At 46.9% G+C, this 22,067-nt stretch overlaps 1 protein-coding gene and 1 non-coding gene across 5 annotated transcripts in view; both read left to right on the forward strand.

Annotated features, from left to right (window-relative positions):
* Nucleotides 1-469: 469 nt before the first annotated feature.
* TRNAC-ACA (transfer RNA cysteine (anticodon ACA)) lies at nt 470-541 on the forward strand. Its single transcript has one exon. It is a non-coding gene; the product is annotated as a tRNA-Cys (tRNA).
* Nucleotides 542-7,698: 7,157 nt separating this feature from the next.
* LOC137141138 (zinc finger protein 558-like) overlaps nt 7,699-22,067 on the forward strand; it is a 54,550-nt gene continuing 40,181 nt past the window's right edge. For 2 of the 4 annotated variants that reach the window (XM_067529983.1, XM_067529985.1), the window contains exons 1-3: nt 7,766-7,869; nt 9,553-9,666; nt 10,324-10,450. In XM_067529983.1, the coding sequence (XP_067386084.1) occupies nt 9,619-9,666; nt 10,324-10,450 (175 nt within the window). In that variant the 5' untranslated portion in view covers nt 7,766-7,869; nt 9,553-9,618. Of the gene's footprint in view, nt 7,732-7,765; nt 7,870-9,552; nt 9,667-10,323; nt 10,451-22,067 lie in introns of those variants that run through there. The other 2 variants (XM_067529984.1, XR_010916545.1) reach the window with 2 other exon arrangements.

The following is a 22,067-nucleotide window of genomic DNA, read 5'->3' on the forward strand; positions in this document are numbered from 1 at the left end:
ATCATCTCTGCATTGGCCATGAATTAAGCCTAGGCCTGCTGAGTGGGAGATAAGAATTCTCCTACTGAACCACGTGTTCAAAATATAAAAAAAGCAACTGCTGCGTTATAGGCCCTGCTTGCTACCTGTGCCCAACTCTGCTGCACACTCCCGGGAACTCTGTATTTCTGGTGGGACTGCGCTTGTTTGGGAATTAATTAATTAACGATAAGGGGCTGAATGGGTTCTATTTACATCTGCCCTGTCCCTCTAAGGGTTTGGAGCCCAGACCCGGGGAGCACAGTGTGAGCCCAGAAAACTTGTGCTCTAGTGAGACTGAGCAGGTGTGGAGATTGTGCATGCTGTGGTGTTTACATGCAGCTATAATAAAAACCACCTGTAGGCTGGGACTATAATAGGAATGCTTTGAAATAAGGTGTGTTCTTCAGGATCCTTAACATCACAGACTCCAAGCTATTATTTAAATCCTGGGGGTATAGCTCAGTGGTAGAGCATTTGACTACAGCTCAAGTAGTCCCTGATTCAAATCCAGGTGCCCCCTTTATTTTTTTTTTTTAAGGCAAACATATTTTCATCTCCATCACCAGTATGTTAAGCAGTTTCACTGAACCGCTAAGGTTACCAGCACCTTGGCTCCTCCACATTCAGTTAGCAGCAGCTGAGACCCCAAGACAAGACACAAGGACAAGCTGTTGGCTCTTTTCAGGAAAGTAAGTTGCCAAGAGCCCCAGAAAGGCCACCATGCCCATGACAAGCAATAGATCTAAGAAAGTATACACTTTGGCCATCGAGCCCTTCCTCTGTCTCCTCCACTGGAGGCTGATAGGGTTGGTGCTCCATGAGCCGGTGCTGAGGCTGGTCCTGTCAGTGTATGCCGACGACGTGCTCCTCGCGGTCCAGGACCAGGGTGACCTGGTGTGGCTGGAGGCCTGCCTGACCGTCTACTCGGTGGCCTCCTCCGCCTGGGTCAACTGGACAAAAGAGCTCTGGCCTCATGATAGGGGCTGGGTGGCGGGCAAGCTCCCTCCCACCCGTGCTTCAAGCCATCCAGTGCAGCGCGGGTCCGCTGCTCTATCTGGGCGTTTACTTTTCTGCCACCCATTCCTCCGTGGCAGAGAACTAGCAGGATATGGAGGACAGGGTGTCTGGGCAGCTGTGAAGATGGACAGGACTGCTCCGGTGCCTCTCCCTTCGGGGGTGGGCACTGGTGATCAACCAGCTAGGCCTGTCCATGCTCTGGCACCGGCTCAACACCCTGGTCCTGACCCCGAGTTTCCTGGCCCACCTCCAGAAGACAGTTCTGGAGTTCTTTTGGCCAGGACTGCACTGGGTATCTGCAGGGATCCTGAGTCTTCCCCTGGAGGAGGGCGGGCAGGGCCTGTGCTGCATCCGCAGCCAGGTCAACACCTTCCGCCTCCAGGCCCTGCAGACACTCCTTTATGGTGCAGGTAGTCCAGTGTGGAGCCACTCGGTGCACGCCTTCCTCCGCCGCCTCTGAGGGCTCCGAAACGACCGGCAGCTCTTTTATCTCCATCCGAGGGGTCTTCCGTGAGACCTCTCCAAGCTGCCGGTCTTCTACCAGGACCTCCTCTGGACCTGAAGGTTGGTCTTGGCCTCCAAGCCCCTTGCGGTCCCTGAGAGGGAGGATCTCCTCGCGAAGCCCCTGCTACACAACTCCCAACTTGGTGTGCAGGTGGCGGAGACCCCCTCGGTGCGACGGATGTTGGTCCTGGCGGGAATCACCAAGATTGGAGACCTCCTAGACTACGACTGGGGGGACTGGGTGGACCCCCAGGCGCTGGCTCAGTGCATGGGGCTCTCCACCCTTCGGCATGTATTCCAGTAGGTGAGGGCAGCCTTGCCCCCGCTGCTCGGGCTTACCTCGAGCAGGTCCTGCGAGAGGGTGCTCCCCACCTGCCCCTCAGTCCCGACCCTCTGGCGCTTTTCATCAGGCCCCAGCCCCGTGAGCCCACCCGGCCACCCCCTCCCCATGCACCGAGCCGGCTGCACGACCTGCAGCCGGTCCTCTGTCAGACTGCGCCAAGGGCCCATCTTTACACGCTCGTGCTCCATACCCTTCATTTCCTCGCCCTTGTGTCCCGCCCTGATACCAAGTGGCGGGAGCTGCTGCCATCTGTGGAGGGCGAGGACCCCCGGTGGGCCAGTCTGTATTCCACCTTGACCCCACGGCCCACCGGGGACATCAGCTGGTGGCTCCTTCATGAAGCATGGGAGTGTACTTGGCGCGGTTCACCCCTCACCCCGACACCTGCCCCTATTGCGGTGTGAGGGAGACCCTGGCGCATGTCTATCTTGAGTGCGCCAGGCTGCAGTCCCTGTTCCGGCTCCTCCAGAACCTCCTGCTGAGATTCTGGCTGCACTTCTCCCCGCACCTGTTCCTTTATGCACACCCCATCCCATGGTCCCATGAAGTCGCGGGACCTCCTCGTCAACCTCCTCCTGGCCCTCCTCCTACAAGGCCAGGGAGAGGAGGTTGGCGTGAGGGGTGCCCTGCGACTGTGGGGCCTACTTCTGTTCCCTTGTTCACTCTCGTATCCGGGCAGAGTTCTTCTGGGCGGCATACTCTGGCTCCCTTGACGCCTTCCGGGAGCAGTGGATGCTGTCTGGGACTCTCTGCTCGGTGTCCCCTTCCGGTTTCCTTCCTTTACACCTGTGACCCCCACGCCCCTTCCTGTTTTTAATTTGTTGTTCCAAGCATTCAGTTGCATTCTGAGGCTAGTGGCTCCTCCCCTTAGGCTGGGGAAGGGGCCTTAAGCAGGCGCCCGCCCACTTCCTGGTTTGCAAATAGGTCCAGCAATAGCTCTAAGAAAGTGGTGGCTGCAGCAGGGACCAAAAAAGGCAGATCAAATCCCCCAAATGGTTAAAGCTGCCAAGCCCCAGCAAGTGGTCAAGATCCCACCTAAAACCAGGACAGGAGAGAGCAAGGCTAGGGCCAACCCCAAAGCCTAAGAAGACAGCCCTGAGAAAGAAGCAAAGAGATTTCCATGAGCATGACTACTACGGCCCCACAACGGCTCTTTTATGAATTACCAGAGACCTCCCAGTGAGAGAGGGAAGCAAACAGCCCCATGGAGAGTAAGGCGGCTGGTGGGAAAAGGTTATACAGTCCATTACTTTCTGTGTGTTTTCTTTCCGTTTAAGAGTAAGGAGCTGTTACAGAGAGAGACTAAACTGAAAAAATGCTTTGCCTAGCCTAGGGCTCAACCCCACATACAGTAGAACTTCAGAGTCATGACCACCAGAGTTACAACCTGACCAGTCAACCACACCTCATTTGGAACCAGCAGTACACAATCAGATAGCAGAGACCAATAAAAGAAGCAAATACTGTACAGTACAGTGCTCTGTTAAACATAAACGATTACAAAAATAAAGGGAAAACTTAAAAAAAGATTTGACAAGGTAAGGAAACTGTTTCTGTGCTTGTTTCATTTAAATGAAGATGGTTAAAAGCAGCATTTTTCTTCTGTATAGTAATGTTTCAAAGCTGTATTAAGTCAATGTTCAGTTGTACGCTTTGGAAAGAACCACCACGTTGTTTAGTTCAGAGTTACGAACATTTCAGAGTTACAAACAACCTCCATTCCCGAGGTATTTGTAACGCTGAAGTTCTACTGGACCTGAAATTAAGAAAGCATATGCTCTGCCTGTTGGGTTAGCAAGACAACCTGCTCAGCCCCACACAGGATAACAACTTGTGAGAGCCTGTCTCTCTTGTGGCAAAGCTCAGAGACTGACACTGCAGCAGTTGCTCAGAGGGAATCATTTATTCTTCCAATTTGGCACTTGTCAGAGTTCAGGCACTGCACCTGTGTGCTTCCTCTGTGGGCCACCAAGGGCAGACACTTTAGGCTCCTGGCTTCTCAGCAGGCACCTCTCTTGGGCAGAGACCTCTAGTTCTCTTCATCCTTACTGGGGTGTTTCCAGGCTGCACAGTTCCCTGCCCACACGGTGATACTCCCAGCAAGCCAGAGGACCTAAAGAGGCCAGTTCCTGTGCGTTGCTTGCTCTCCAGAGGCTGTGAATAGCTGCACTTGCCCACAGTTATACCACCCAGCTTTTTCTAAGCAAATGCATTTGTTCTTAAGGTGAAAGCAGGACAGAGAAAACATACTGTGACAGACATGGCACTTTCCAGCGATATCCTTAGTCGACCTTTTAGAGTTAAGTGTAAACATCTCTGTGGTCCATTGTATTAAATAAATGGTTTATGGATAGTGTGGGTCGGGATGCTATGTAACCTCTCTAGGGGGAGGATTGGCTGTAAGACTTGATGCTGTTGAACATGTCAGACAAAAATGGACTTTTGGGACATTACCTGTGAAGTTGATTTCCTGGGAAATATTGAGGAGGAGGAGGAGAATGCAAATTCTACACCATCAGATTATGCAAAAACCCCAGCCTATTGAAGCTGTTCCCAGAGGACTGGGCCTTTGTCTGCAGATCACCTGCAACATAAGGCCGAGATTAGAAGCCCACGCTGTACACAGGAAAGACAGAATTATTCAGAGTTGTGTTAGTTCTGAGCTAAGGCTGTTATGAACTTGTACCTGCAGAAAAACCCCTTTGTGGAGTTTGAAGAACTGATTCCTACCACAGCCCTCACTGGCGTGTGTGTGGGTGATATCTAGTAAGCATCTTGGCATGTGTGTAGGTTCCTTTGTTGTTTTAATGTTTTCTCTGTAGTGTTTTTACCTTAAGAACAAATGTGCTTGTTTAGACAGAGCTGTGTGGTAACTTGTGACTGTTCACAGTCTCTGGAGATAAAACAAAACACAGATACTAGCCTGTTTAGATAGTCAGGCTTACTCGGAATATCACAGTACAGGTAGGGAATAGTGCAGCTTGGAAGAAGTGAGTCAGGAGTGAGAGAGACACAGGTCTCCAGCCAAGAAAAGTGACAGCTGGGAGCTGGAAGTTTAGAGTGGGTGCCCCATAGGTGCAGTTACCCTGAAATGTGACAGACATGACCACTTTCATCACATTTCTCAAAATCACTCTGATTTTTACACATGAATTTCTTGTTTGAAATTTCTCAGACACATGGTTCAAGGATGAGTCATTCCGGCTCTTTGCTGTGTCAGGCTGTTGCTGATTCATGCTGTGGGGTTCATTGTCCAAGGAAAGTATATGTGATTGAAACGCTAGTAAAGAAGGGAGAGAATCCAGGCAGTTTGCCTGCTAGTGGGATGCTCCCAGGAAGACACTGGAATGCAGAGATTATTGGACTAGTTTCAATTGTCCCAGGGGCTGGAGCCAGAATGGTGACAGGGGGTGACTGGTATCTCCTGTATTTTTTCACAGAAGGGATTTATGTGTCCTGTCCATCACCTCACCTCCCCCCACCACTGGAACAGCCAGAGCTTCATTTCATCTTCCTCTCTAAGAGGCAGACTGACCCCGGTGAGACACTCAGTTGTCCACATGTTTGTTGAACCCCTCTGAGAATTCTAGTAGATTGGTGAAGCATGATTTCCCTTTTTAAAAACCACATTGACTCTTCCCCAAAAAATCATGCTAATATTTTGTGTCTAATAATTTTGTTCTTTACTATAGTTTCTACCACTTTGCGTAGTACTAAATTTAGGCTTACTAGCCTCTAATTGCCGGGATCACCTCAGGAACCTTTTTTAAAAAATGGTATTACATTAGCTATCTCCAGTCATCTGGTATACAGGCCAATTTAAGTGGTAGTTTAACTACTGTAGTCAGTAGTTGTGCACTTTTGATTTAAGAGTTCCTACAGTACTATTGGGTAAATACCATTCAGTCCTGGTGACTTATGAATTTTTAAATTATCAGTTTGTTCCAAAAGCCCCTCTATTAACACCTCAAACTGGGATTTTTTCCTCATATTTGTCACCTAAAAAGAATGGCTCAGGTATAGGAAAGTCCCTTGCATCCTCTGCAGAGAAAACTGATGCAAAAATTCATTTAGCTTTGCTGCTTTGGCCTTGGCTTCCTTGGATGCCCCTTTAGCACCTCAATCACCCAGTAGCCCCACTGATTTTTTCACAGGCTCCCTGCTTCTCATGTACTAAAAAAAAAAGTTGTGTTAGTTTTTGTGACTTTTGCTAGTAGCTCTTCAAATTCTTTTTTTGGCCTAACTAATTATACTTTTACACTTCACTTGCCAGAGTTTATGCTCCATTCTCTGTTCCTCAATGGGGTTTGACTTCCAATTTTTAAAGGATGTATTTGTGCCTCTAGCTGCCTTATTTATTCTCTTGTTTAGCCATGGTGTTATTTTCTTAGTCCTCTTACTTTTTTTGCTCATCCCATTTGGCACACATCTTTATTTAGAGCTTCTATTATGGTGTTTTTAAAAAGTTTCCATGCAACCTGCAGGCATTTCATTTTTGTGAGTGTTCCTTTGAATTTCCATGTAACTAGCTTTCTCACTTTTATGTAGTTCGTTCTTCTGAAGTTGAATGCTACTGCGGTGGGCTTTGTTGGTATTTTCCCCCTCACAAGAATGTTAAATGATGGACTCTATTACCAAGTGGTTCATCTGTATTCACATTTTGGACCATATCCCCTGTCCCACTTAGAACTAAATCAAGAATTGCCTCTTCCATTGGGGGTCCAGGACTAGCTGCTGCAATAAGTAGTCATTAATGGTACCTAAAAACTTTATTTCTGCATCCTGGCCCTAGGTGACATATACCCAGTAAATATGGGGATAGTTGAAAACCCCAATTATTATTGAGTTTTCTTTTTTTATAGCCTCTCTAATCATAGAATAATAGGACTGGAACGGGCCCCAAAAGGTCAGCATCTATTCCAGTCCCCTGCACTCATGACAGGACTAAATATTATCTAGACCATGCCTGGAAGGTATATGTCTAATCTGCTCTTCAAAATCTCCAATGATGAAGATTCCACAAACTCCCTAAGCAACTTATTCCCAGTGCTTAACTACCCTGACATTTAGGAAATTTCTCCTAATGTCCAACCTAAACCACCCATCCTGCAATTGAAGCTCGTTGGGTCTCGGCCTATCCTCAGACATTAACGAGAACAATTTACTTCATTCTTCCTTATAATAACCTTTTATGTACTTGAAAACTGCTATCATGCCCCCGCCTTCAGGCTTCTCTTCTCCATACTAAACAAACCCATTTTCCGCCCCCAATCTTCCCTCATAGGTCATGGTTTCTAGACCACTAATTATTTTTGTTGCTCTTCTCTGAAACTTTCTCCAATTTTTCCACAGCATTCTGGAAGTCTCCCTGAGCCTTTCACGTTCACCATCACCATCCTGGTCCAGTGGGCGGTGGCGTATTCCTACAGCTCTACTAGAACGATTCGAGCAGGGAATATCGAGCCGTAGCAATGCGACGGAACAGTTGCACGCCGGTAAGTATTTTGTTTGCTGTGTTCTACGCTAGGCGTTCTTTCATGTTTCGTGCCACTCCTCCACCAGCACGACGTACTCCGTGGTTCCCAGCTAGCTGGTTTTGCAGCATCACCGTGGCTCATTGGATGTCACTGCGGCCCAGTTACCGTGGCCCATTGGGTGTCACCCCATCCCATTGGGTGTCACCACGGCCCATTGATTCTTGTCATCCCGCCAAGCACCATCGCTGTGGGCAAAGCCTAGAGAGCCCAGAGAGCGGAAGCGCCCCGGGGCAGGCTGGGAGATGTAGTTCCTGATGCTCCTCAGAGCAGAAGTGACGTTTTTGGCTGCGTGGGGCGATCCTGCACCAGGTTAGGAGGCGGGGGGAGAGGGTGCCCATTCTTCCTTCCGGCCAGGGCACGCTGGGAAGCTTCATTCTCGGTCTCTCTCTTTTGCACGCGCACGCAGCCCCTGCCTTGGTTGGCGGCCACCGCGCGGCGGTTGGTGGGGTGAGGCTTGGGCGCGCGCTGTGAGGCCATTGCTGTCTCCCCTGTGTCCCCGCTAGTGTCCAGGGGGGCGGGGCCAGTGCTGAGTGAGGGAGCCGGGAAGGGCGGGAAGGGTGGGGACGCGGGGGGAGGGGGAGTTGGTCGAGGGGCCGGTGCTGCGGGAGCCCAGCCAGGACCGGCCCCAAGTCGGGTGACGGGAGGGCGAGGGGTGGCGACGCCGCGCAAAAGCTGCCGTCCGGGGTGTGTCGGGGGGGGGTATTTGCCCCGTTTTTCTCCCCCTCATCCAGTGCCCATCTGACATCTCCTTCCACTGGGATATTCCCCCCCCCCGCCCCGTGTATGACCCGCAGCAAGTTCTCCCTGTGCCCTGAGCCCTTCCCCGCATGGGCAGGGGTTGTTGGGTGCGGCTTGCAGAGCCCTGAGCTGCGGCTGCTTCTGGGGTGGGACAGCGTGGAGTGGCCATTCTCTGCCAGGAACCAGGCGTGGCAGGGCCAGGAAGGGAGGAGAGGAGGAAGTGTCCCCAGTGGAGACTGCCCAGCCCCGGGTTACCAGATCCCAGCTGCTGCCCCCACAACTGCTCAGCGCAGCTCCCACCAACTGCCAGTCACCTGCACCCCGCTGCTGCCCCTTTGCCAGTGCCAGGGAGTCTCCTTGCTCCATCCCCCCTCAGTTGCCCTCTTAAAGCAGCTCCATAGAGGGCTCCCTGGTGCCTGTCTGAATGGAGCGTGTGTGGTGGGGGGGAAACTATCCCTGTCTGTCAGTTGAACTTCCACATACAATCCCTAAAAATTGTCCCACTGCTCTCACATTTTCCCCCTTTCCTGTCTAACTTGTGAAAGTTGATCCAAAATTCTCCAGATTTCCACCCTTCCCTCTTTAATGATTGAATGTGGATATCAGCTGTCAGGTTTTGACTTTCCCCTGCAATTGTCAAATGTCTATTAAAAGACATCTCAGGTTTTGGGGTATCCCCATGTTTGGTTGCAGCAACGTCTCCTTTTTTGGAGAGAATTTGTTGCCTTGAGTCATTCTCCATCCTGGTGGTTGCAGGGGATTATATGATAAACCTCCTCTCATGTGAGACTCTTTCCTTTCCCCCTTTTTCTCCATTAAAATCTTGGCTGATGAAAGTGACTTCCCCATATGTAATACACATCATAGCTGAAGACCTCCCCCTGTTTGGGGGAATGATGTCTCCCAGCTGCTCACAGGACAGCTGGCTGTGGGACCCTTTTCTTTTTCTCGGGGGCGAAGGAGGAGGGGATCACTCTATGACTAGCTCCGTGCTGCCCCAGGTAGTACCCAGAGGGTCTGAGAATCTATTATCTTATGATCATTTTTGCCCACGTTTTCCACCTTTAGTTTCCTAAATAATTCCTTCTTGTTAGTCAGAATCAAGTCTAAAGTGGCTGTCCTCAGGTTATTTTTTACAGCTTCTGAAAGGAAAAGGGATCCCCAGTACATTCCAAGAATTTATTGGGCACTGTGTGTTTGGTTGAATTCTTTTTCCAATAGAAGTCTGTGTAGGTAAAGTCCCCTGCCCTTTACTAATAGTGTTTTGAATAGTTGTGTTATTTGCGTGACTGTCTGGAACATCAGTGTGCAGGGAAAGAACTGGGGCGGGATTGTCAGGTGAAATTATTTCCTGTTCTGGCATGTTTCCAATTGCCTTTTTTGCCCTAACAGGCTGCAGTGTAATATTCACTTTTTTGCTCCTGCTCATTCCAACCTTCCAGAAAACAGTGAAGAGAAATGGCTGCAGTGGAGCTAGTTGAGATAGGGATTATCAGGGAGCTGCAGGTGGGTTCCTGTTGGAGGGAGAAGGGCATTAAATACATAGGGGATGCATTTTTCTGGGGCGGGGGAGGTTGGTTTGGAGGTGGGGGAGGTCAGGAAATACAAAGGGTGAAGAAAGGGAGGGGGACAGAGTGTGACAAACCTGCTGGGATTTATTTACTGCTAGCAACAGACTCGTGGTTTGTGGGTAGGTATTCCCTAATTTGTCAAACAGGGAAGAACCTCCCGGGTTTGGGAAAACTTACTAGACTCCAATACTGGAGCTTGAACCTATTAGCTAGATGGTGCTGTGAGATATAAAGGGGCACCCACCGGTGAGGCCCAGGGAAGACACCCCATCTCCTCCCATCTGGCTTCTGGTTACAGGGAGGGTGCTGGAATTCCCTGGGCCCTGCTGGTGACTCCACCTCCTATATCAGCCTCTGTCAGGTAGGTGAGTGATGAATGTGAAGACCTCTGCTCCCTCTATCTGCTGGGAGGGGTGAGGTGCTCTCTTTCTCCCCTCACCCTGGTATCTCCTGGCTGCTGTGATGTGGTTGGGGTCGGACTCTGCTCATTGTCTGCCCCCCAGCGCCTCCATGTGATGGGCCCCCCTCCCCTGTGAATAGTGGGGTTGTCACTGGGCAGCAGGTGCTGAGTGTTGGACTCTTGCTCTTTCAGGGGCTGGTGACCTTCGAGGAGGTGACTGTGTGTTTCACCAGGGAAGAGTGGGCTCTGCTGGACCTCGCTCAGAGAGCCCTCTACAGAGACGTCATGCAGGAGAACTATGAGAATGTGGCCTCGCTGGGTGAGGATTTCTGTCCCTCTGTTATTAGAAGGTGAGATGAAGAGTTAAGATTCACATCACCCCACAATGCAACCTCTATTCTGCCCTGCTTCTGCAGCACCCTGACAGACCAATGACATATACTAGCGCTCTACCCTCCGCACTGCAGAACACTCTGGGAACAGAACACAGGAGCAGGATAGCACAAAGTCTAACACCTTCTCTTTGCTAAGGGAAGGCTTGGGGTTAGGTCCTGGTGTAGGTAACAGAAGCTACTGACACCTGGCCTGCACTCAAACACTCCTCCACACAAGCCATCTCAGACTTTCATAATGTTACCATCCCTTTACCTTGCACTGAGGATTCCTTCTGAGCTATTGCCTTCACTTACCCCTCACTGAGCTCTGGCCACCACTAGCACATATGCCACCAGGCTGCTGACAATCCCTGTAGCAAGAACACACCCTTGTGCACCTTTGCTGACAAAACCTACGACTTGCCATTGAAATGAGGAACAGCTGTTCCTTCAAGTTTCACATGCACCTCACTTCATATCACAGTCACAGCTCTGCCAAGCTGCTCCAACTGTTCCCTCCACCCTTCACTTATAGCGACAGCTGATACAGTGCACATAGGTGTAGTGCATGCAGATAAATGCTGGTATTCATATCTGTAGAATACAGCACAAACAGTGGCATGGTCTTCATCTTTCCTCCTATTGATTATTGATTAATAAATTTGAAGGCCAGGGGAGACTGTTAGGTCATCTAGTCTGATCTCCTGTATAAACAGGCCATACAGTTTCATCCAGTTACAGCTGTAGTGAGCTGAAGATCTTATGTTTGATTAAAACATCTTCCACAAAACCATCCAGTCTTGACCTGAAGACTTCAAGGGATGTTAAATTTGCCATTTCCCTGGATAGTTGGCTAAGCTTTCCACCGCCCTTACTGAACTATTGCCAGTGACATTTGCCAGCTCCAGGGTTAGGCAGTAATGGCAGAGATAAGGTTGCATTGCAGTGATGGTGTGTTGTTTAGTTCTTCATTTCCTGGTTTTCAGAGATTTTAACTTTCACCACCATCCACCTGCTGGAAGGGCACGAGGCAGCACTGGGCAACCTTAACTCTGCTTTAACGTAGTTTACTGCATTTAATTTCCTTGATTTCTTTTTAATGGATTTTTTTTTTACCTCTATAACTGTGTCTACACTAGAGCTTTTGCAATCAAGTTATGTCAGGAAGGGATGTGATTTTTTTCACACCACTAACCAACAGAGCAATGCTGGCAAAACTCTTAATTAGTGTCCAGTCCAATATCTCCATGAAAATTTGAGAGCACTTTAAAATAGTGTTCTTAGCACAGACATTTTGGTATCAGGGCAAAACTTCTGAGAGAAACTCCTGCAGAATGTAAGCAAAATCTACAACACACATTGTGTGAAAGTTGTCAATGATAGGGCTCAAACTCAAATGTCTGATGAAGCTTACGCTTACGTTCAGTGGCCATAGCATGTCCTATTGAGCCAACCAATTACTGCAACAGCAGATTACTGGAATCCAGCTAGCTGTTAAAATACTTTCATCTTGCTGCACATGTGAATTTCAATTTCTTTGACTCATCATTTGATGGTGTAGGGAGGAGGGTTTTAGATTTATAAGGAACTGGGGAACCTCTTGGGAAAGTAGGACCCTGTACAGGAAGGATGGGCTCCACTTTTATCACTATGGAAGCAAACTTCTGGCATATAAAATTAAAATTTTCATAGAGGAAATTTAAACTAAGGGCTGGGGGAAAGGCAACAGGTTTGGAGGAACACATGATTTGGACAAAGCCATCCCTTAGGGGAGGATATCTTACTAGGGATTCTCTATATCCTAGTAAAGAGGGAAGGATAGAAGTTCATAAAGTACAGGTCGTAGCTGAAGAGAAACAGTCAAATGTAAGAGTCTTATTTAATTACATCACATGAATGCAGACAACTAAATATTGACAAATTTTATAAGTTCCTGTATACAAATGCAAGAAGGTTAAATACTAAGATGGGTGAACTTGAGTGCCTGGTTTTAAATTAGGATATTGAAATAATAGGCATCACAGAAGCCTGGTGGAATGATGATAATTAATGGGACATGGTAATAGCTAGATACAAACTAGATAGGAATGACAGAGCAGGTTGTGCAGGTGGGCGAGTCGTACGATATGTGAAAGAAAGCATAGAGTCAAATATAGTAAAAATTTTTACATGACTCAAACTGTACCATAGAATCTCTACTGATCAAAATTCCATGCTTGAATAATAAGAGTATAGCAGTAGGAATATGCTACTGACCACCTGACCTGGATGGTGATGGTGATTGTGAAATGATCAGGGAGATTAGAGAGGCTATAAAACTAGAAAACTCAATAATTGGGGATTTCAACTATCCCCATATTTACTGGGTATATGTCACCTCAGGCCAGGATGCAGAAATAAAGTTTTTAGGTACCATTAATGACTACTTATTGCAGCAGCTAGTCCTGGAACCCCCAATAGGAGAGGCAATTCTTGATGTAGTTCTAAGCGGGACAGGGGATATGGTCCAAGAGGTGAATACAGATGAGCCACTTGGTAATAGAGCCATAATGTAATAATTTAACATCCTTGTGAGGGGAAAAATACCAACGAAGCCCACCCACAGCAGCATTCAACTTCAGAAAGGGAAACAACACAAAAATGAGAAAGCTAGTGAGATGGAAATTCAAAGGAACACTCACAAAAGTGAAATGCCTGCAAGATCCATGGAAACTTTTTAAAAACACCATAATACAGGCTCTAAAAAAATGAGCCCCCAAATGGGGGGGAAGGGGGAAGAGAAACAGTAAGAGGACTAAAAAAATACCACCATGGCTAAACGAGAGTAAATAAGGCAGTTAAAGGCAAAAAGGCATCCTTTCAATATTGGAAGTCAAAGCCTACCGAGGAAAATAGAAAGGAGCATGAACTCTGGCAAGCCAATTGTAAAAGTATAATTATGCAGGCCAAAAAAAAAAAATTGAAGAGCAACTAGCAAAAGTCACAAAAACTAACATCAATATTTTTTTAAGTACATCAGAAGCAGAAAGCCTGCCAAACAGTCAGTTGGCCCACTGGATGATTGAGGTGCTAAAGGGGCACTCAAGGAAGCCAAGGTCATTGCAGAGAAGCTAAATGAATCCTTGGTATTAGTCTTCACGGCAGAGGATGTGAGGGACTTTCCTATATCTGACCCATTCTTTTTAGGTGACAGCTCTGTGGAAATATCCCAGATGGAGGTATCTATAGAGGAGGTTTTGGAACAAATTGATAATTTAAATATTAATAAGTCACCAAGACTAGATGGTATTCATCCAGTACTGCTGAAGGAACTCATATATGAAAAGTGCAGAACTGCTGACTCTGGTATGGAATCTACCACTGAAATTGGCCTCTGTACCAGACGACTAGGGATAACTAATGTAATACCAATTGTTTAAAAAGGCTCCACAGGTGATCCTGGCAATTAGAGACCAGTTTACCTAACTTCAGTATAGACAGACTGGGAGAAACTATAGTAAGAAACAGAATCATTAGACACATAGGTGAGAATGATTTGTTGAGGAAGAGTCAACATGGCTTTTGTAAAGAGAAATCATGCCTCACCAATCTATTAGAATTCTCAGAGGGGTTCAACAAACATGTGGACAGGGTGATCGAGTGGATATAGTGTACTTGGACTTTCAGAAAGCCTTTGGCAAGTTCCCTCACCAAAGCCTCTTAAGCAAAGTAAGTAGTCATGGGATAAGAGGAAAGGCCATGGATCAATAACTCATTAAAAGGCAGGAAACAAAGGGTAGGAATAAATGATCAGTTTCACAATGGAGAGATGTAAATAGTGGGATGCCTCAGGGATCTGTACTGGGGCCACTGTTTTTCCACATAGTCTTTAAAAAAACTGGAAATGGGGAAACACAGAGGTGACAAAGCTTGGAGATGATGCAGAATTACTCAAGATAGTTAAGTCTAAATCAGATTGTGAAGAGTTCCAAAGGGATCTCTCAATAATGGGAGACTGGGTGAGAAAAGGTGGGTGAAATTAGATTTTTATAAATGCAAAGTAAAGCACATTGGAAAACATAATCCCAACTATAGATAGAAAATGATGGGGTCAAAATTAGTTGTTACCATTCATGAAAAAAATCTTGGTGTCACTGAAAATTCATCTTATTCACATAATTCACTGAAAATATCTGATCGGTGTGCAGTGGCAGTCAAAAATATAACAATATTAGGCACCATTAGGAAAGCAATAAGTAATAAGACAGAAAATATCATAATGCCACTATATAAATCCATGGTGTGCCACACCTTAAATACTGTATGCAGTTCTGGTCACCCCATCTCAAAAACATATATGGGAACTGGAAAAGGTGCAGAGAAGGACAACAAAAATCAGGAGTATAGAACAGCTTCTGTATGAGGAGAGATGAAAAAACTTGGACTTTTCATCTTGGAGAAGAGACACGTAAGGGGGGACATGATAGAGGTCTGTAAAATCATGAATGGTCTGAAGAAAGTGCAAAAAAAAGTGTTATTTGCCCCTTTTGCATAACACAAAAAGCAGGTTCATGGGATAAAATTAATAGGCAGCAGATTTATAACAAACAAAAGGAAGTTTTTCTTCCACAATGCACAGTCATCCTATTGAACTCATTGCCAGGGCATGTTGTGAAGGACATAATTATAACCGGTTCTGAAAAATAATTGGATACATTCATGGAGGATAGGTCCATCAATGGCTATTAGCCAAAATGTTCAGAGATGCAACCCCATGCTCTGGGTGTTCCTAAGCCTCTGACTGCCACATGCTGGGAGCGGACGACAGGGGATGGATCACTCAGTAATTACCCCTTTCTGTTCATTCTCTCTGATGCATCTGGCATTGGCTACTGCTGGAAGACAGGATACTGGGCTAGACGGACCATTCTTCTGTCCCAGTCTGGCCATTCTTATGTTCTTATCAGTTTGGCTTTTGGTGATCTGAAGTTCCAAGCTCTACAGTTATTAACTTCTTTAATACTGCTTCCCCAAAGAGTCAGTGTGCGCTGTGCACCAGCTGAGATAGATGCCAAGTGACTGACATTAGTCAGGGGATAAACAGAACCATTGTTGGAGCCCCAGTTGTGTGCAAGAAAAGGTTATAAGAACAAGGTGATTTTTGTCAAAAGCTTTTTTTCGGAGGGCTGTAGCTCAGGACCCTCTTGAGCCATTAACCCCATCCTTGGAGCACTAACCCTGTCCTGCACCCGCATGATGAGCACTGTATTTCAGGGCAAGGTGAGTAAGCATGTACATGTTAGAGACATTGAATAGTTGGCCTTAAACAGAAGGTAATACTGAACCTTAAATATAGTGGAGCTGGTGGCCTGCTAGGATAACTTTCCAAATGCAGGGAGGGTGTAGCAATGGGGTGCACCCATCTGTGGACAGGAGAGAGTGTGATGGTTTCATTCAGGTGTTCTTGATACAGGGACCTACAGAGAGCAGGGGGAGGGGAGAAGATGATGTCTGTGGGGTGCCACATGGCAGGAGGGCTGAGAGAAAAGGGGATGAAGGAAGGCTGTGTTGAGGATTCGGATTAGAGGGAATTGGGGATGGTGGGGTACAGTGGAAGGAGGAAGATGAAGGGAGTCAGGAGGAGGATCTCCTGAGAGCTGGTACTGGTATGAGGTAGGAGAGTGGAGGACTGGGAATGGAGAATAGTGGGTGGAGGACCTAGCAACGGTGCTGTTGTTTAGGGAGAGCTGGGTATGTGATTTGGGTTAGCTGGGAGTGGGGAACACTAAGGGGAGAGGGACATGGAGAGTGAAGGGGTTGGAAAGTGGTTGCTCTAGGAAGCAGGGAGATTCTGTTGGGGGTGGGATGAGAAGTCAGATTTGGAGCACTCCACTGAGACTGCTTTTGCCAAAGTCTCTAATGACCTCTCCCTAGGCAAAGCTCAGAACCAGCACTCCATCCTCACCCTCCTTGACCTGTCAGCTGCCTCTGACACCATTGACCATGCTCATCTTCTTGAAATCTGATCTTCCCTTATCCTCTCCTGCTCCTCCTCCTCCTTTGATCTCTCCTTCAGTGTGCCCTTGGACAATCCTCCTCATCCCCACTCCAACTTTCTGTGGGGATTACACAGGCTGTGTCCTTGGTCCACTTCTCTTCTTCCTCTGTACCTTAGATCTGGGTAATCTCATCCACAAACAGAAATTCAGCAGCCACCTCTGTGGTGGCGACTTACAGATCTAACTCTCTGCTCCAGACCTGTCTCCTTCTCTCCAAACTGAAATCTCAGCCTCTCTCTGACATTTCCTCATGGATATTTAACCATCATCTCAAGCTTAACAGCTAAAATGGCCAAAACATAGCTCTTAATATTTCCCCAAAGCCATGCCACCTACCTCCTTTCTATATCACTGCAGACACCACCACCATCCTTACTGTCACTCACATCTGTGCACCGCACATATGCTGCAACACATGCCTCTCTCTAGGTCCTCACGTGCAGCCTATTTCTACATCTTGCATTTTCTTTCTGCATAACGTCCGTAAAATACCACCTGGCCTATCCATGCACAAAGCTAAAACTCTTTTCCAGGCTCTCATTGTCGCCTGTCTCAATTATTGCCACATTCTTTTCTCTCCCTTGACAAATGCAATCATACCCTGCTCATATCCATTCAGAAGTAAACATCCACAAATCTACTTCACTATCCTGAAATGTGTCCTCAGGAGAGAGGTTGAAAGAATTGGTCATGTTCAATCTTGCGAAAAGACTCTTAGACCTGTTGGGGACCTGGTAACAGTCTTCAGATATGTTAAGGGCTGCTGTACAGAGGATGGGGAACAATTGCTCCCTATGTTCACTGGGGTAGGAGAAGAAGTAATTGGCTTGATCTGCAGCAAGGGATGTTGGGATCATCTGCTAGGATAGGTTGTAGATCCTTAATGATGTGTTGGAGAGATTTTAGCTGGGGGCTGTAGGTGATGGCCAGTGGTGTTCTGTTGTTTTCTTTGTTGGGTCTGTCCTGTAGTAGGTGACTTCTGGGTACCCGTCTGGCTCTTAGGTTGGATATTTGGAAAAATATAAGGATACATAAGTACTGGAATAGGTTTCCAATAGAGGTTGTGGAATCCCAGTCACTGGAGATTTTTAAGAATGGGTTAGACAATGTGGAATCAAAGAATTAATCATAGAATTGATTAATAGAATGCCTGGCCTGAAACTGATCATAGAAGGCCTGGCCTGAAACTGGGTAGCCTGAACTGTGATGGAAGCCCTCAGGTTAAATCATTGACAGGATGCCCCAAACTGAGACTGAGATAAAGATGCTAAAATCCCACAGGATGTCTCAGGACCACAATTTAAATGCAAACTCCTTTTGTGAACTCTACCCCTTTTGATGTCTGTAAACCGACATCTCCTGTTCTGATAAGTATTGGTACGTGCCCCCCTGTCTTCCTGGCCCCATAGGAAGTTACTCCATACAAATTAGCATTTTAACATGTATTGTGTAGTCACCCATCTTCGGGTGATAGCCAGGGTACCTGATAACCACATTATATAATCAAGTAACTCTTTGGTCTTTCCTGTGAAAACATCTGGTGTACCCCATTGTATATATAATTGTCTTTCCTGTCAAGTATAAACTGTTAATCAAATTCCACTATACAATCACATCTAAATGAACCTAAGCAACCCCTATATAAGCCTTTTGTTTCTGGTAGCCAGAGGAAGTACCAATGATCAGCATCTAGACATGCTGCATGGACTTCCCTTTAGCTAAAGTACTTTGTATATGTGTGTGTGTCACAATTAAAGCTGCACTCGATCCAACTCTAAAGTATAGCAGAGTGATTCTTTCGACAATTTGGTGCCGTGACTCGGCAGGATTGGGTTCTTTCTTTCCTTTTCTTTTATAAACTGAAGCTACATAGAGTTATATTTTCTTTTCTGCCAGCTAAGGACAGGGATTTTCGCCCTAGCAAGTTTGTTTTCTGTCAAGGGAGGGCTGGTTCCTCCTGTGGCAAGTTTAAGCATTGCACCCAAAAACATCAGAGGGTGGGAAAGTAATGTGTGTGCCTTAAGTGTGTTTAGCTATATAAGCCGTTGACCAGGTCTTGGACTAAGGCAAAGTTCTAGCCACCCTGATTCCACCGCTAGCCTTGTTGGCTGCGACCAGTGAGCGTTAATAGCAAGGGGGACTTGCCTGAACCCAGTGACCCAACGGACAGGCGGAGTATCTGTCTTGTCTCCCTTCCCTTTTCCCTTCCAAATCATGAGCCTCCAATAGATCCGCCGTCCCAAGTGGACTTCTGTGACTTTTGGAAGGACCCCTTCTGTGTCTTGTCTCCTCTCCCTACCCCCTCCTGCTAAATAAGCGTATCGTCATCGGGTTCATTTCTCCCCAGCTGCATTGTGGGCTGAACTGCGAATCCCTTAATAAGCTATTCCTGTGTGCATGTGTGTGAGTGATAATGGGGACCAGTCAGTCTAGAAAAGCATCAGGTCCCCCAAAGGGAACTCCAGCGTATTATCTGTATACGCATTACTCTCCACAGACTTGCAAGTTTTTAGCAAAGTGGCATTCTTATACTAAAAATGACCTGGCCAGGCAATTCCCCGATGTGGGAACCTTAGATTTGGATAAAATAATGCACTTGAGAAAAACTTTAGAGTCTCGGGGTTCCAAAGTATCCCAGGCACAATGGGATGCATTCTTTGACTGGTATGATGAAGCCTCAAAAAGGCGTTATGAGTCTCAAACTTGAAGTTTGAAAGACTCTCAGGAAAAATTAAAACTAAAATTGAAAGAAGTACAGGAGAAATTGGCTGCTCCCCCAAATTATCCGGGCCCTAGTCATTTATATTCTGTGATAGAAAAGGTGCCCCATCCCCAGGAAACTACTGAGGATCTATTAGATTTCTGGTCTCCAGTCCCTTCTGCCCCCCCGGCTCAGCCAACTTCTCCGGCCCGGCTGAGTCCATCAAATCAGGGTAGGAAAACCTCACCCCCGGCAGTACAGTCAGCCTGGGTTGATTCTACTAACAGATCTGCTCAATCTTCTACCCCAGAGACTGACCAGACCCAAACTGCCTCAGACTCCCATCCATATGATTTACGGAAAAGAGATTTTAGAGAAGAAACTGCCTCTGCCCAATTATATCCGCTCCGGCATCTCCCAGGACAAGGGACGAGCCTGGTAACCGTGCACGCCCCATGGTCCCCGACCGACCTACTTAACCTGGCCCGAGCTTTTCCTAACATCAGGGAAGATCCAGTAAAATTTCAAGAAGAATTACACACTGTTATGAATTGTTATAACCCTAATTGGGCTGATGTGAATCAACTCCTGCGAACCATTATGCCCCAAGAAACCCTCCTAAGACTTAAACAGGAGGCTCAGTGGCCAAATCAGGGCATTACGGGAGATGGTGCTTTAAACTCCGCCCGTGAGCAGCTAGTAAAGGCGGTACTTACAATCTGTCCAAAAAAAATAAACTGGGTAAAAATTAATATGTGTAAACAAAACAAAGGGGAAGAACCAGACGATTACCTTCAAAGGTTAAAGCAGGTGTTTGAATGCCACTCGGGCATGAAAAATCCTGAACAAGACGCACCACAAGCGGTAGCTGCTACCTTTGTACAAGGTCTCTTACCTAAAATCTCTAATGAAATTCAGCGTGTCATTATAGGCTGGGAAGGAAAACCCCTACTAGAACTTTTAGCAGCAGCCCAACATTTCCATAAAAGAGTAGAAAAACAAAAAGAAGATACTGAAACAAAGCTTATGGCTCTTCAGATCCACCAATTACAAAACCAACCCAGAAGCCCTAAAACTGGGAACTGGGAAAACGGTTGGAACCGAAGGGGAGGACAGTCTAATAGGGGACAAGGGCAGGGTCCCCGGGATAATCTGTGCCACAATTGTAGACAACCTGGACACTGGAGGTCCAGATGTCCACACCTACTACAACGGACTAGAAACCTAGCGGATAGAGGCTGCTTCTATCCAGAAAACTCTGAGGTCTGCTCTCCCACTCCATCCCACCAGAATCAGGATAGAAACAACCCCAGAGATTTTGCATAGGACAACGCGAGGGGTCGTGACATTATTGCTCCCCTAATTCCCTTGGATCAATCTGGCCCTAGCCTGACGTGCCTTGTCAATGGGCAATTAGTTTCTTGCCTCGTAGACACTGGCGCTTCTCACTCCACCTTAAAAGCTTCAGAATTCCCTCATGCCCCTGTCTCCGCTGAAACTGTATCAGCGGACAGCCTATTCCGCATCCAGTGTCTCGACCTCTCACTGTCACTATCGGGCCTATATCAGATAAACACGCTTTTTTGCTTAGTCCGTCTGTTCCAGTCAACCTATTGGGTAAAGATTTGTTGTGTAAACTAGGCTGTGTAATCTATTGCACACCTGATGGTGTTTATCTTGATGTACCGGATGCCAGGGAAGATACTCTTGTAGCATTACTACAAAATTCTGACCAGGAAAACACCGAATCCGATACTTCCTTGTTGCAACAGGAACTGTTGGATCAGGTGCCTCCACAATTATGGTCAACCCATTCCAATGAAGTAGGTTACATGTTAAGTGCTGAACCCGTTCGGGTCACTTTAGATGCTACAAAGCCTCTCCCTTGCATCCCTCAGTATCCTATTTCTAAGGAAGCAGAAGAGGGTATCAAACCGGTAATAACCTCCCTCTTAGAACAAAAAATTATTTTTCTCACTCGTAGCCCCTGTAACACCCCCATCTTCCCAATAAAAAAACCTGGAAAAGAGACTTATCGATTTGTGCAGGACCTACGAGCAGTTAATGGTGCAGTATTACCCTCATTTCCCGTTGTCCCCAGCCCTGCTACCATCCTGTCATGCATTCCTGCGACTGCCACCTATTTTACTGTTGTAGATCTCTGTTCTGCTTTTTTCTCTATCCCTATCCACCCAGACAACAGATTTTTGTTTGCCTTTACTTACCAGGGACTTCAGTACAGCTGGTGTCCGCTCCCTATGGGGTACACAGAAGCCCCGACTATTTTCTCTCAAATTCTAAAAAGGGATCTGGACCCCATAACCTTTGACGGGGATTCCACCTTAATACAGTATGTAGATGATATCATGTTGGCCTCCCCTTCCCTAGAAGCCTGTAAACAGGATTCTATCACCCTGTTAACAGCCCTCGCCCTTAAAGGACACAAAGCATCTAAATCCAAACTGCAGCTTTGTCTCCCTTGAGTACACTATTTGGGCCATGACATCTCTGCAGGAAACAGACACTTATCTTCCTCCCGAATCAATGCTATCTTACAAATACCTAAACCTACCACTCGCAGACAAATGAGAAGCCTTCTGGGAATGTCAGGATATTGCAGGCAATGGATTTTAGGTTATGCCTCACTTGTAAAACCCCTGCAAGATTTAACCTTAGATTCAACCACAGAACTGCTTGTCTGGTCCACCGAGGCGGAACACGCCCTGGTCTCCCTTAAACAAGCTTTAAGTCGGGCTGCTGCCCTCGGGATTCCAGAATACCAAAAACCCTTCACCCTCTATTGCCATGAAAAGGAAGGATTTG

Source organism: Emydura macquarii, unplaced genomic scaffold, assembly GCF_026122565.2.
Source record: "Emydura macquarii macquarii isolate MOO-44397 ecotype Brisbane River unplaced genomic scaffold, CSIRO-AGI_Emac_v2 contig_3004, whole genome shotgun sequence".
NCBI classification, from domain to species: Eukaryota; Metazoa; Chordata; order Testudines; family Chelidae; genus Emydura; species Emydura macquarii.